Source organism: Scleropages formosus, chromosome 7 (genome assembly GCF_900964775.1).
Source record: "Scleropages formosus chromosome 7, fSclFor1.1, whole genome shotgun sequence".
NCBI lineage: Eukaryota > Metazoa > Chordata > Actinopteri > Osteoglossiformes > Osteoglossidae > Scleropages > Scleropages formosus.
In genome coordinates, this window is record NC_041812.1 from 19,297,299 (window position 1) to 19,313,038 (window position 15,740).

The window sequence follows — 15,740 nt, forward strand, 5'->3', positions numbered from 1 at the left end:
GCAGTTAAGTGACTCATGCTTTCGGAAAAAATATTGGCTCCACCATAACAAATGAGCACAGGCATCAGGAATGTGCTTCCAAAAGGTGTGTCAACAGTTCTTCTTAGTCTATAAGTCTCCAGTCATCAAAGTACTGATACAAGTACAACGCAACATCTTCTAACAGCGTACGCTCTCTGTGTGTGTGTGTGTGTGTGTGTGTGTGTGTGTGTGTGTGTGTGTGTGTGTGTGTGTGTGTGTGTGTGTGTGTGTGTGTGTGTGTGTGTGTGTGTGTGTGTGTGGCATCTGCCTGCCGTCTTTGATTTCTGACACAGGTCTCGAAATGTCCTTTCAGGTACGCTATTTATGAAACCTGGGGGTGCGGTGGCGCAGTGGGTTGGACCACAGTCCTGCTCTCCGGTGGGTCTGGGGTTCGAGTCCTGCTTAGGGTGCCTTGCGACGGACTGGCGTCCCGTCCTGGGTGTGTCCCTTACGCCCTGAGGTGCCGGGTTAGGCTCTGGTTCCCCGTGACCCTGTATGGGACAAGCGGTTCTGAAAATGTGTGTGTGTATTTATGAAACCTGTATCTCCCCCAGCTCAGAAGTCCCCAAAGCTGAAACATGAAGGAGAAAGAAAGATGTCACCAAACCTCTGAGCACAATGACATCCATGTTATGGGGAACACCTTAGTTTTGGGGTGTTCAAACACACACACACTGTCTGAAACTGCTTGTCCCATGCGGGGTCGCGGCGAGCCGGAGCCTAACCCGGCAACACAGGGCACGAGGCCGGAGGGGGAGGGGACGCACCCAGGATGGGACGCCAGTCCATCGCAAGGCACCCCAAGCGGGACTCGAACCCCAGACCCACAGTTTGGGGTGTAGCAATTTGTAAATATAATACATTTTCCCTGATTCACTCGCTGTTTTTCCACAAGCCTTAATGCTGTGACAAATGGGCCTGAGGCCTCTGCCAGGACTCGATGTCTCTATATATAGCCTCCCACCCATGCCACCCTCAAGCTGAATACCTCCCTCCCCAAAATGACCACAGGCTGCACAGGCCCCAGCTCTGTATGTGTGTGTGTGTGTGGGGGGGGGCAGGTTTAAATCACTGAGACTGGCTCATTGAAAAGGCATCTTGGAATAAAGCATGACCCTCAGTCGCTGTAGCAGCAGCAGCAGCAGTGCAGCTAGAGCCCCCTGCCCCTCTGCGCTCATGTGTGAGCGAGCGGGTCCACGAGGGGCATTGTGCGTCCTGTGTGTGACTTGGGGCCATTATTCAGAGCTTTGTGATGCCCGGCATTGTCCGCCCCGGGGGCCCATTGTTGTGCCGCACGGTTGCGGTGGCCACGGCAGGTTTGTGCTGACGCTGGGCCCGCGGGGGGCATGCGGGGGGCTGATATGGCCGGAAGACGAGGTCAGCGCGAGCCACACTCACCAGCGGAGCAGCCCGGCGGGCACGGACATGGACTAGGAGAGGAGCCGCCGCCTCCTGCAGAACAGCGCCAGTGCCGCACACGCTCCCCACGTACGCCTCCTGCGAGACGCAGCACGGTCGCAGGCATGCAGGAATCCCCCGGCTCGCTTGGCGTGGACGGAAGCTACGCCAGCAACGTCCCGGCCTTCCTCACCAAACTGTGGACCCTGGTGGAGGACCCCGAGACCAGCCACCTCATCTGTTGGAGCGCGGTGAGTCGGCCGGTTCGGCTCGGGCGCGTACGCTCGCTTCTCCGCGTCGGTCCCTCGCTTCGGCAAGGCTTGTTGGAGGCGTTTCGAATGAAATGTGACCGGATTGGTTTTTTCTTTCTTTTTGTTGTGGAAAAAGTGTAAATAGCATTCATTATTATTAGCACCTGACTGTTACAGCTCCGTGAGCCTCGGTGTAAATAATTAGACCTGCGTGGCACGAGCAGCACGGCGTACGTTTCAACATAAGCTTTGTATCCGAGCCGGTCGTGTCGCGACGTGAAGGGACGCCACAGCAGCGCTAATACGGTTAGGGGGACGTGATGAGTATTCATAGGTGCGGTATGGAACGAGCGTTCGGGACCCAGAAACCCAAAATACGGATTGTGTTCCGCAGAAAAATCGTGGCACACGAGGTATCACACCTGTAATTCTTTCATCAGTTAAGTTATTGTAAATGTTTTCACTTATTAAACTGAAATCGAAAGTCTAACGAATAACGTTTCGCGTTAAAAGTAGAAGGGCGAGATTTGATTGCAGCTTTTGTGGTATTTTCCGTACCGCGCCGGTACGGTTCACCTTCTCGTACATGGATCTGACCTCATAGCGGAGAGAGCCGGACCCCCACCCGCAGCACACGAGCGGAACCGCTGCCGCGCGGCGTCCCTCGCGGCCGGGCCTGGATCTTCTGAGCCGAGAACCTCTCGTTCGCTCCGTCCTCGTAGGAAGAGCTTCTTTTCCTCTTTGCCGGACGGGACCTTCTCACCACCTCCGCGTCCGCGCTTCCGTTACAAACGATTGTCCGATGCCCCTGAGTCGCGGCGGGCCTCTGACCTTTTGCTTTCCTTGAACCGAAAATAAGCCGCCGTTCCCAAAATAGACACCTTTTGACGAGTGTGTAACGTAAAAGGAATATGAAATATGTGACTTTAAATCTTTTATTTATAGCATTCGGCTGTAGATACGGCCCTGTAACTTTTATTAGCGTCGATATTTTTTGTCACAATGAAGCAGTTATCGCTGAGCTCGTTGGAAAATGAATCATGAGTTAGGAATTACAATAGCAGTGTATTTTATAACAACAACAATAATAATTTTGTTTTTTTTTTTTGTCATTTCTAACCTTTATTTAGTTGACCCCTTTGCAGCGTCTAATTGGGTAGCGGTTGCTGCCTTGCGCTTGAAAAAGCCAGGGTTCGAATCCCACCTCCTACTGCCGTACCCTTGAGCAAGGTGCTTACTCTGCACTAACAGAGTAAAATTACCCAGCTTTATAAATGGGTAAATCACTGTAAGCAGTTTAGACTCTCTAGTATTTTGCTTTCTAGAAAAGGAGCAATTAAATTAAGAAAATGTAAATGAAAGTTACAGAACACTGCCATTATAATGCGGAACAAAACACAGCCAGATCTTCGAATTAAAATATCTCCTTTCATTTAAGGCAAGAGAGGAAGTAATTAATCCTCACCAACATACGAGAGCACATGAGTCAGAAACTGGTGGCAGCAAACTGCAAAAAAAAAAAAAACGTTTCCGTGAAAAGTTTGCCACGCTTAATGACAATTACTTCAATCGTCTCACTGTCTACTAATGGTATCTGGACTCGGAGTGCTACGGAGCATCAGATAAACTCTTCTAATATGCCCGGTCTCTAAATGCGCGCGCCAAGATTAGAAACGGTCCAGAGGAGATCGTCCCCAGGCCAGAGAACGAGATGGCGTAGATGACATTACGGAAAAGAGGCATTTCCGTATCCTCGCTCTCCTCTGAACGCCTGAGCCGGTGCAAAATTAAAGCCATAACTCCACCGCCGCACCGTGGGTCCCGAGCGTGATCGTAACATATATACATATATACTGTACGTATTCCCAGTTTTGGATGTTCTGGATTTTGTTTGCCGGTTATTCTTTACGCTCGTTTATGTCCGCTTGGGAGAAGCTGCCTTAAAGCTTTTCCAGCCTCAGCCACGTTGAGGTCAGAAGCCAGAGCATCATCAGGCCTCGCCGCTAAGTGAAGGAAGGTCTCTGAATCACTGCTCTGTTCTGTTCCCCCAGAGTGGCACTAGTTTCCATGTGTTTGATCAAGGCAGGTTTGCCAAGGAGGTTCTGCCCAAGTACTTCAAACACAACAACATGGCAAGTTTCGTAAGGCAGCTCAACATGTGTGAGTATTAACGCCGCGAGCCGGGACACGTGAGTTGCGACGCGAACGGGGATCGGCGGCGCCGCTTCCCACACGTGTGAATTTCAACACGAGTAACTGTCCTTTAGAAGCATCTGGGAAAGAAATACGGACAAAAGAGGCATCGCCGTTCCTATAAGTGGGAGCGGAGGGGACGAAAGGACACGTGGGTGGGCAACGGTGCACGTGCACGCGCGTGCTCGTCAGCGTTCGCCCGGGGGGGTGTGTGATCCCGTGCCGCTCCTTGCAGACGGATTCCGGAAGGTGGTGAACATCGAGCAAAGCGGCCTGGTGAAGCCGGAGAGGGACGACACGGAGTTCCAGCACCTTTACTTTCTGCAAGGCCACGAGCACCTGCTGGAGCACATCAAGAGGAAGGTGAGCCGGCACCGGCGGACGCGCGCGCGCGCATCGTGTTTTCGTACGTCGGCCGAACGACGCACTCCGCTCTTATTTATAAGATCGAGACGTATCGAACACCCATCGGGAAAGCGAACGAGTTGGCGAAAATGGTCGGGCGGTTGCGCGAACGCGAGGAGGTTCACTTCAGCCCCTGCCCCTGCCCCTGGGCGTCACGCAGGTGTCCGTCGTGAAGAGCGAGGAGACCAAGGTGCGCCAGGAGGACCTGAGCAAGCTGCTGTACGAGGTGCAAGTGCTGCGCAACCAGCAGGAGAACATGGAGTGCCAGATGCAGGACATGAAGCAGTGAGTACCTCTTCAATCACACACACACACACACACACACACACACACACAACTGGCCAAAGTGAGAAATGTCACTCTGCACGGTAGTCTATACACACCACGCACCTCCATGCTTTCACACACGCCGCCGAACACACCCTTTAAAAGGTACATATTTAGGATCGCGCACATGTTCGCAAAACGTGACAATAGTTTTGTCTGGGTGCTCTTGCGCAGCGCAGTAACTGATGTGCGACGCTAAGTGAGTGCCGGAGTCAGTCAGGCCTAAAAAAGACGCATTCTCTGCTGGTTTGGCCCGTCGTTTGTGGATTCGGCCTGAGCGCATCATCGTACGACTGCGTCGGGTGGGTCCGGTCAGGTGGCTGGTCAGGTAGGCCAGGTGAGTCGTTCACGTGCTGCTGCTCTTCTAGAATCGGGAGCTACGCGCGGGGCGGCGGATCATCCGGGCGCAGCTCCGAAGAGAATCGTGGGATTGCGATGCTGCCCCGGGAACGGCTCTGCTTTCCGAGAGTCGGGAGTCCGAAAATGCGATCGGAAATAAGAACTCTAACGCGCGAAAAAGCCACTGCACACACCTTGGATGAGGGAGCAGTAATATAAAAGTGCACGAAAATAAATCTGCGACGGAATGAAGGAAGTGCCCCTCCTTTTTTAAAGTCAAATATTCCGTTTTGTGGAGGGTGACAATAAGAGGAACGCATAGATACATCCCATGCAGCCCTTGACCGTAATCGCCTGAGCGCTCGGAAGACCCGCTATGGGAAAGGGCCGAACCAGCCGAAACACACAGGTGGCGAAGAGACGCGGTCGGAACGGCGCTCCCACGTCGGCCAGTCGAACCGTACGCGCTCAGAAGATGTTGCGACGCACGGGTACGAGAGAGGATCTCTGCAATGGACGGTCAGGCCGGCGAACGAACGGCAGGAAAGGGGGGAGGGACGCCGGTGCGGACATGGGGGGTGACGGCTGTGCTTTCTGTCCCGTCTCCGTGCAGCCAGAACGAGGTCCTGTGGAGAGAGGTGGTGTCCCTGAGACAGAACCACACGCAGCAGCAGAAGGTCATGAACAAAGTGAGGCTCTTGCACTGAGACGCCCTGTCTGTCCATCAATGCGCGTGTGTGCGTGTGCGTGTGCCGTCCAAAGCGCTCCAGAGCCCGTGTACTGGCGCGCCGCACACCCAGGCCTTCTGACTGTTTAGCGAGAAAAGAAGAGGATTTACTTGTTTATTTCACACACGCTGCCGCAACGTCTTTTGTGTGGGTTTTGCAGGAGTATGTGTTTTCGTGCCTATGTTCTCTTTCTCTTGTGCTGAATCATTGTGCTGGCTTGTGGTGTGTGTGAGAGAGGAAGCAGGACAATGTGTGTGTGTGTGTGTGTGTGTGTGTGTGTACTTATCAGTGCTGCAGAATCAATTTTCCGCCACTAAATCCCCAGATGTTAGCTTGAGGGACTGTGTACAGCTCTCTCTGTGTGTGTGTGTGTGTGTGTGTGTGTGTGTGTGTGTGTGTGTGTGTGTGTGTGTGTGTGTTTGCGCTCTGTTCTGGATCTCATTCCTATTCACCTGCTCTCTTTATACAGCTGATCCAGTTCCTCTTCAGTCAGATGCAGTCAAACACATCCAGCTCTGTTGCGATGAAGAGGAAACTGTAAGTACTCTACCAGACTCCTTCAGCACAAACACACGCGCGCGCGCACACAGAGCCGTGTGAAGATCGAGCTCAGCTGGATGCGGTCAGCTGACGTGACCACACAGAGCCCCGGCGAGGGATGAATGGGCCAAACACTGCTGAGTCAGACCTGCTGACTGTTCACTCCCAACACAGCACACCTCACCCCACTCCCCCAACCCCCGCCCTATGCCCCCTGGCCCCACAACCCGCTGAACCCGGGGCACGTGGCCCTCCATACACATCTGCCCCATCAGCATAAGTGACCGGTGTGAGCAAAACCATAGGACAAGACCACAACAAGGCCAGGGGCGCAGGGGTCCAGAGCTTGGAACACAGTGTGGATTTGGCCCCGGGGGCCTGGTCTTTACCACGGTCTTTACCACTGCAGAGCGAGGACAAGTTTAGAGTCGCAATGAATCCTGTTTTGTGTAAAGGGCACAAATAGCCTCTGTGAAAAGTGTCTTTAATAGTCTTATTCAGCACCGGACTAAATTTATAATAATACACAACAGTCTTGTCTGCTACTTTTTCTTTCAGCCAAGTGAACATTTCTAGGGGGGGGTGCAGTGGTGCGGCGGGTTTGGCCTGTGCCCGCTCTCTGGTGGGTCTGGGGTTCGAGTCCCGCTTGGAGTGCCTTGCGATGGACTTGCGTCCCGTCCCGGGTGTGTCCCCTCCCCCTCCGGCCCCGTGTCCTGTGTTGCTGCGTTGGGCTCTGGCTCCCCACGACCCCACTGGGGACAAGCGGTTTCAGTCAATGTGTGTGTCCATTTCTGGCAGTTCATAAAATCAAGACAACAAAGGTACAGCTTTGATTGAGAAAAAAGTGAGGTGGGTCATTAAGGGCCTGCACCACCTCTCTGTGTCCCTCATCATCCAAGAGGGGGTGACAAATAAACGTTGGAAGCTGACTGCCTGTTGAATCACACCACCCTGGTGCTGCTGCTGGGTTTATCGAACCCTCTATCGGATGAGGAAAAGGACGGTCCGGCGGTCAACGTTGCATCTTCCGCTTCACCAGTGCAGACTATTTCTAACTGGGCCCGGGTCACGGTTGCGGTACCTCTTGTTTGTCCCCACAGACCACTGATGCTGGATGACGGCTCCACCAGCCCGCCGGTCTCCAAGTACAGCCACAGCCTGCCTGTGGAGCCCATGCACGAGCCCTACTTCATCCAGTCGGTGAGTCCTTAGGTTACCCGTCCTCGCCGCGGCTCCGGAACCTGCCTCGGTGACTGACTGAGACCATCTTGTCGATCTCCACCTCCACCACCGCATGTCCTCGAACCTTCCGGCCTCATCGCGTCACCCCATGCGTGTCCCTCGTCGGTCAGTCGCGAACAGACTCTCCTCTCCTCTTTCTGCCTTGCCCTTCAACGACGCTCCGTCTTTGTTTGCAGCCATCAGCAGAAGCCACCCACTGTTCCAGCAGCAATGTGCTGGCTGGAGGACCAATCATTTCTGATGTTACTGAGATGTCACAGTCAGGCTCCATGGGAATGCCTACACAGGGGGAGGACTCCAGGTGAGAGAGGAGATGGAGAGCATCAGGTGACCAGACGCTGCCCCAAAACAAGCAAAACATCTTGAGGTCTAATGCGATTCAGAGAGGAACACTAAGAGAGTCTCAGAACCATCATGGGCTCTGCTTTGATCTTAGCAGGTCAAATCACTGCAGTCCATTTACATTTTTTTCATTTAGCTGATACTTTTCTCCAAAGCAACTTACAATTTTATCTACCTACAATATTTACGCAGTTATACAGCTGGGTAATTTTACTGGAGTAATTTAGCGTAAGTACTTTGCTCAAGGGTACTACAGATGGAGGTGGGATTCAAACCTGTGACTTTTGGGTCCAAAGGCAGTAACTGTACCCGCTAAACTACCAACAGTTTCAAATGAACGGTGTGTGAAGACCATGGAAACACTCCGCTTACGATACCAGCGTGTTCCGTGAGTCCGCAGTGGGAGAAAAGGATACGATGGACTAAGTAAGTTCACATTTGTGCTCTGCAGGGAGAAGTGTCTGATGCTGATCAAGGAGGAGCCGGTGAGCCCAGGGGTCCAAGGGCCCGGCGAGGGGATGCCTCTGGGATCCTGCCAGGCGTTCGCCGAGCCCCCCATCCTGCCTGTCGCCATGGTGCAATCCGTCCTGGAGGGTCGTGGCTCTGGAGCTGGAGAGAGGAGGAGCAAGAGAGTCCTGGAGAGGTGGGGGCTCCTGCCTGAGCGGCGCATAGGGACCGCACGTGCAGACGCACAAGCCTTGCCTACACCCTCTACGCAAGCACGGTTTGTTAAACACACAGACATACGTGGGTTAGAACAGGGCGGCCGTCCCCGGCTCCGGAGGGAGACAACGTGTGCTGGTCGACAATGTGTGCAGGTCTTCGCCTTTCCTCGGCCAGTGTTTAAGGTGTAAATCAAGAGCAAATTGAAAATCCAGTGTATTCCGTACATCCCACTGGATGCAGACCCCCAGGACCAGCGGTGGCCCACTCTCAGTTAGAGCGGCTTTACGCTGTCGGACACAGAGTTGTCTCTGGCGCCCCCTGGAGGAGAAGGGGTGCATTGCAGGGGGAACTCGGACCCCCAGACAAGGCCTCCACCTGCACTGGGATTCACACTAATACCTTCGCCGTGTTCTCAACTTTCGGATAGAGCTGGGAAAGGAAATCTGTTCATAACTTGAGTTTTTTCCTAAATCTAGTGTTGCTTTTTACCACATTGCAACAACAGCTGAATAATAAATGCGTCCATCCACCGCTATTCCGCTGTATCCCGGAAGCGTGCGGTGGGAGACCGGGTCCAATCTCCGGACGTGACTCCACTACATCGCAGCGTGATGCTTCTATTACTTTTTACTAACTTCAGAGCAAATTCAAAAAAATTGTTTAAAATGAGTCAAAATAGTGTGGCGTTCGAGTCCCGCTAGGGGTGCCTCGTGACGGACTGGCATCCCGTCCTGGGTGTGTCCCCTCCCGCTCCGGCCTTGCGCCGGGTTAGGCTCCGGCTCTCTGCGACCCCGCTCGGGACAAGCGGTAGTTGACAATGGATGGATGGACAGATGAGTGAAAATGAAAAATATCACTTCAGCAATCCACTGAGTGCAGTTCGCTGATTCATCACATAAACATGTCCTGCGTTCATCAACTTTGTGCTAATATACTATCATCTACATCATCGGTAAAAGTTCAAGAAAACGGATAACCCTCGATTTATTTAGGTCGTGTAAGAATCTTGAATATAACGACAGTGAATTAAAAAGAACATTTTAAAGCAACACCGAGGTTCATTAGAATGAAATTACTGAAACACGTACAGTCTGTTCCACAGAGCGCCACCGAGCGCAGATTTTGAACACTGAATAGCGTTCCTCCTATTCGTTGCGAACACAGACGAGAACCAAAGTCCGCCTGTAAACAGTGCAACGAGCTCTGCTGTGCATCTCTCTCTCTGAGTGAACTTCGCTGCCAACTAATAGCTGCGATGTGGAAACGCCGTTCATTTTCAGTCCGTTGTTATCCCTGAAAAACTCTAACTGCGATGTCTGAGACATGAGAATCCAGCGCGCGGATGACAACAAAGCGGTATCATAAATAAAGGAGTCTGAGCGACGAGGTCGATGGTGAGATGTTGCGCCTTTTAGATCCGTGGAGCAGTAAGCGCGTGACCGAGCGCATGGCGGGATGGTAGAGTTTTGCAGGTGGATTTTCCTCTTAGGAAACTGCCTTCGTTCTCACCGCAGGTCAGACATCCCTGACAATGTGGAGAACGTAGACATGAGCCTGGAGGACCTGCAGCTGCTGCTGAGGAACCACCAGCAGGGTATGGAACCCGCAACAGCCATGGATGTGAGTACAGCCAAGCGTCCGTGCTGCCAAAGCCAAAGAAACTTCCCGTATCCAGACCCTGCAACGCGTGGTGACGTCACAATCGATTCATCTCTCCCGAAACAGCCTTTCAATGCCGGCCTTCCTTTGAGCGAGTGGAACTTCACAGATATAGAGGCCAACCTGAAATCGGTGAGCAACTGGTCCAGACCTCAGGGTATCGACGTTCGCGCGCTGCTCCGAGTCGTATCGTTGTCGTTGAGTGTTTACGAAGTGTTTCAAGTAGCTGGGAAGTAGTACGAGCGAATCTCTTCTTATAGCCGTCATCGTTGCAGGCAGCGACACGGCCCTTCACGTTGTTAGGTGTTACGATTGTTTAGTGTTATGATGCAGGATCATGATCGCAACAAAATACACTTGGTCATTCAACGGAGAAATCTTCGAAGGAAAACTCCCTATTTTAATTAAGTGATCACTAAAGCGTTCCCTAAGTCGCAATTCAAAATATTCCGGTCCCACCAGTGAGTACACCTATTTTTCGCAGTAACGGGGTTATCTCATTCCGTGAAATCGTCCAGTTTCTTTTGCGAAGGGACCAAATTGCCAAAATAAAAGGTATTTTTATGCACTAACTATGACAACACTAGAATGTTGTAACATTTGTAACGCAAAACTTTTCTAGCTCGTCTTTTAATGTTATCTGCTCGTTAGTTATTAATAACCGTGATCCGTTGCACTGATTATCGCTCACAGCTATTTATGATATCCATGATTTGAATGCCAGCTGAAGAATAGCACTAAGGAGCCGTTCTCCATTAGGCAGATCCCATACTAACTTAAGGAAAGCGGTGTCTTTTCAAAGTCTGTATTATTACCTTTTTACCTTATTTACAGCGTTGATCGAAAGTATGTGAACCCCTTGTGCCCATTAGTTTTACCATAAAATCTGAACCACTCTTTCTCATCTGACATAATATGTGTGTAATTACCAATTCCATAGGTTTTACTAGAGGGAAATAGGAAAACAATAGTGCAGGTGCAAAAATAAGTGAACCCCAAGTTCCATTGGTTAAACCAAGTAGGTAAGTAGAATAAGGCATGTAAATCATAATCATTTTTTCATTTTATAGCTTTAGCATTTTTACACAAGAACATTGACCATCCCTATAGGATTCACATGCTTTCAAGCAGCACTGTAAATCGTGTTGTGTTTTGGAGAAAGTTCTCATCTATTCCTGGACACCATATGTTTTGAGCTCCAAAGTTCTCAATTTGAAGAGGTGCTTCACCGGTGACTGTTCCGTTTTTCCGGTTAAGAATTAAAAACACAAAGCGATCGAAAGGCTCCTTTTCGGCAGCGGGCGTGGAGCACAGTGTGTATTTTATCTGCGAGTTAAATACCCCCTTTCACTCATTTGAAATCGAGTTTTTGAACTGCCAAGAACACTATTTCAGCATCCATCAGATCAGAGTTGAGTGCGGTGTTTGTGAACTAAACCGCAGTTTTGTAAATGCAGAAACACCGAGAGAAGGTGTTTCGCCTCTTTTTAAAGACTGCACTTTTATACTTGAAGAAAGGCTGTATGCGTTCATAAACCGCTGTAGCAGTTTTTCGTTGTATGGGGCTCCGTTACACGAGGGCTGAGTGCGTTTGTAAGATGCAGAGAGGGTGAGCACATGAGTTGTCTCTGTGCTTCTCACCATAGAAGAAAGAGTGTATTTCCTGTGCCAAACCCTAGAGCAATCTCAGCCACCAAGGCCACCACGGCATTCTTCAAAGGCATGTCATTCCACAGGGCTTATGGGTACCTGAGTACTCCTGATCTCTTCAGTAAGACAGTGACTTGACTTAACTAGAGTAAGCTAGACTTGACTAGACGAGACTTAACTAGATTTGACTAGACTATATTTGACTAGACTATATTTGACTATATTTGATTAGACTATATTTGATTAGACTAGATTAGACTAGACTATATTTGACAAGACTTGATTAGACTAGACTTGACTTGATTAGACTTGATTTGACTAGACTTGATTTGACCAGACTTGTACTTTTTTGAGTCACACCTCAGAAACGCAGAACAACTACCTAGCAAAGAAGGGAAAGGGAAGGACAATTCAGACCAATGACCCACGTTTCAAATTTTGTCAGTTATGACAAATAGAGCGAGCTGCCAGCACGTGTGCTCAAACTTTTGACTGGTACTTTAGCTGTCTTGGAAATTGGTGCACTTTTCTATTTAAGAGGTGTTTTGCCTTTCTCTTCGTCATCGCCGCTTTGCAGTACATGTTCCAGCACCAAGATCCGGACGTGTTCGGTAATGCCGGCTGCGAGGAACAGTGAGCGCCGACAGGACGGAAAGTTACAGTCTCTGCCTGCAACCTGTCCAGGTGAGTGTCTCAGCGGAGCCCTCTGTCGGGGAGAACTTTAATCCGTTTCGCTCGCTCATTACCAGATCTTGTGTCCCGCTAAGATAACTTCGCACTGTTCGACTCGCGGTCCTGGAGGACTGAATCCGTGAAGTTTTCCACCCCTCCTCGCTCTGCTGGGACCACAGAAAGGGAGAGCGGAAAAGCCTCCAGGGCCGAGAGCCGAACAGTCCTGCCCTGCTTCGCGTACTCTTGTTCAAACGGGAGTTCACAGAGCACCCATTAAAACACATCCTCAGGAAACAGGCTGACCTTTCAGTGCGTGACATAGTATTTGAGATCGCAGAAGAATGTGGTGTTTTTATTTTACTAGTAAAAAAAAAGAAGCATTATATTGCAGTCTATACTTGATATTGTACCCATGTAACTTAAAAGGTCTGATTTGTAATTCTGAAACCGGCTGTCCTCTTTAAGCATACGCTGTAGTTCAGCTGTAAGGATACAACTGCAAACGGTATATGAATACGCGCACGCACACACACACACACACACAGAGTCTGAAACCGCTTCTCCCATATGGGGTTGCGGGGAGCCAGAGCCCCACCCAACGCTACAGGGCGTAAGGTTGGAGGGGAAGGGGACACACCCAGGACGGGACGCCAGTCCGTCGCAAGGCACCCCAAGCGGGACTCGAACCCCAGACCCCCTGGAGAGCAGGACCCAGTCAAACTCGCTGCGCCCCTCCCCCTTAATGACTATAATGAAAGTTCACTTTGCTTTCCCTGTGTACGTATTAATATTTCCTATTAATATGACAATTCTTTCCGTTGCCATAGAAAGACTGGACACGAGCGGTTATCACAGGCCAAACGGATGCCGACGTTTGAAGATTAATTTCAGTCCACGATTTCTAGAGTCCTCTTGAGTCCTCCGTGCCTGATTGTGAGGATCCACATCACTCACAGCCATGTTGTCCCGCCCTCGGGCACGGAGGCTTTGCAGACACTTCCCTCCAAATCTGACCAGACCTCAATCTGTGCACTTGCAAGGAGGGTAAGAGTCCCCTTCAGGCGCGGAGACTGCGACAACGGAGCGTCGTACCCGAGCCTACGCGAGCGATCGCCGACCTTCGGCGGTGAAGCGAAGCGGCCGGCACTTCGAGCGGCTCACACCCACCGCGCAGGGCCTTGAGCAGTGTGTCATGTGACAAAGAGGGCAATTTTCGCTGTTGTGATGCACTTGGGAGCGAGCTGCACGCCCGATCTCACCCGGTCCATTCCGTAGCGGCCAAAGTTTGTCTGCACTTTTTTTCAGAGACACTGTCTGCAAGTGGACTGGGTGGTTTTGTGTTTGTTTGTATGCGATTATAAATTTCTGCAATGTGAGTATTTGTAAGAGGGTGCATATTTTGAGCAAACAAAGGATGAATGATTATTATTCTTTGTTCATATATCATAAATCCTGCAACTAAATTTTGAAAGACATATTTTAAGACAAAGAAGACCATATTTGCTTTTTTGCACAATACTTTGAGTCAATATTTATCAATTTTTCCAGTTTTTCTTCAGACGCAGTACTTTTCTGTAGAGGTACTGAGGAACTTTGGATTTTATACTGTTTCATTTAATGGTGTCCATGATGAACGGCTTTACTGTATATAATCTGTGAACGAATGAATGGTTTTGAAAGACAGACATCCCTTCCAAACGTATCCTTCCACTCGTGGTGTGGGAATAAAAACCTACTTCACTCTTTTTTTAGCCCATTGCTGAAGGAGAGATATTTCCTGCAAAGACACTCCATGCTACCAAGGAGGCATGAGCCCCCCGCCCCCGCTTTTCAACCTCAGCAGATACGTTGCCTTTGCTACGGCATCCAGATGGCGGAGGTGGATTTGAGCGTTGGCTTTGGTCTGCGGGTCAAGCACCACAGTTGGTGGCCACCCCTCTTAACGAGAAGGGCGCCTTAAGAAATTGGCTCTCGGAGACTGCAAGAGTTGACTGTCGGTATCTTTCTAGATCCCTGGAAAACTGTTTCTCCGCTGCAGAAATCAAGCAGGATTTTCCCAACTACAGGAGTTAAATACAGTTAAAGGTCATAGGAAACAAGTTACCAAGAGGCCCGATAGCAATGGAATGTGTCCTAGTCGCTCTTGACCCTGTCATTCTCATTAGCCATCCCTCCTTGCCCCCCGCCATCCATCTCTACCCTCTAGTCTTCCGGAATAGAGGGCCTCGATACACAATCTGCTCCATGTGGGTGGAGGAGCCTCTGGTTGGAACTGGGGTTCTGCTCTGGGCGCTGGTTTCCATCCACCGCACCCTCGTCACGAGTGGAGGTATGGAGAGGAATGGAGAAAAGGCTGAGGTTTCAGACCAACTTCTGTCACGTCCTAGTGTAGGGGAAGAGTTAGTTTCCAGAGAAATTGCACTGAACTGTGACTACCGTCAAGCTATGAAGCACTATTAAAACAACCGAGTACATAAAGAGTATTCCACCCGAATATGGTCATTAGGTTTTTGCCGAAGGGTTGGCACAGAACCGTACAAGTGTAAAACTGCGTGCCCGGAGAAGCACGCATCTGTTACATAGAGCATAGATTTTGGTGCGGAGAGGAAAAAGGACCACGTATGTGTTGATTCTGAGTCGTAGCACCGAGACCCCGGTGTCTGAACTCGCTCTATACTTGTACGCTTTGGGCTGGAATGTTATTGTCGCCATCACTAATGGGACAAAGACAGATGGAAAAACACTAATGCGCAAGGGTGTTTCATTACTTCCTTACCATGAAACCACATCCCGTATTTCTGAATTTTAGCCGTTTTCTTGAGTTGAAAACTTAACATTGTGCAATATTATACATTTGTGAAATTTCACTTTGATGCAATATGACAATGACCATTGGAATGTAAAGACTTTTCCTGTAGAGACGACGCATCACAGGACGTAACACCAATGTGGCAATGAAACTAATTGCACTAGGAATGCTCATTGGATTAGATTTAGCAGACTTTGGCACAATTTACTCTGTATTGTTTTAGTTTTTACTATTTAGTTTTACTTTCTCTGGTTTGGGATGAGGTCATTGCTTATGAAATTTTCATTTAAATGCAATAAACAGCTGTGTTTATTTTCATTTGATGACTGGCACTGCTAATAAATGAATCTTTTAAAAACAGCCCTGTTCAGACTTCCTTATTGTACAATATAGCTTTTTCCCTAAAAGTACTTCGTAGTTGTGAATCTGTACGTGAGCAGTGGCTCCTGGTTCCAGCCATGTGGCAGTATCTGCGTGGCATCTACGGTCTTGGCCTCC

The 15,740-nt window shown here is 50.0% G+C and overlaps 1 protein-coding gene across 4 annotated transcripts; it reads left to right on the top strand.

Moving 5' to 3' along the window:
* Positions 1-1,216: 1,216 nt before the first annotated feature.
* Positions 1,217-15,567, top strand: hsf4 (heat shock transcription factor 4). Of its 4 annotated transcripts, XM_018726600.2 has the most exons (13): positions 1,217-1,670; positions 3,722-3,830; positions 4,099-4,226; positions 4,429-4,553; positions 5,548-5,623; positions 6,132-6,199; positions 7,303-7,402; positions 7,621-7,745; positions 8,238-8,429; positions 9,967-10,072; positions 10,178-10,243; positions 12,339-12,445; positions 13,261-15,567. In XM_018726600.2, the coding sequence occupies exons 1-12, from the start codon at positions 1,368-1,370 to the stop codon at positions 12,396-12,398; spliced, it is 1,458 nt and encodes a 485-aa protein (XP_018582116.2). In that variant the 5' UTR covers positions 1,217-1,367; the 3' UTR covers positions 12,399-12,445; positions 13,261-15,567. The 4 variants fall into 4 exon arrangements, with proteins under 4 accessions (XP_018582116.2, XP_018582113.2, XP_018582114.2 ...); XM_018726597.2 differs by having other exon boundaries at positions 9,967-10,243; XM_018726598.2 differs by having other exon boundaries at positions 9,967-10,243; positions 13,265-15,567.
* Positions 15,568-15,740: the final 173 nt, after the last annotated feature.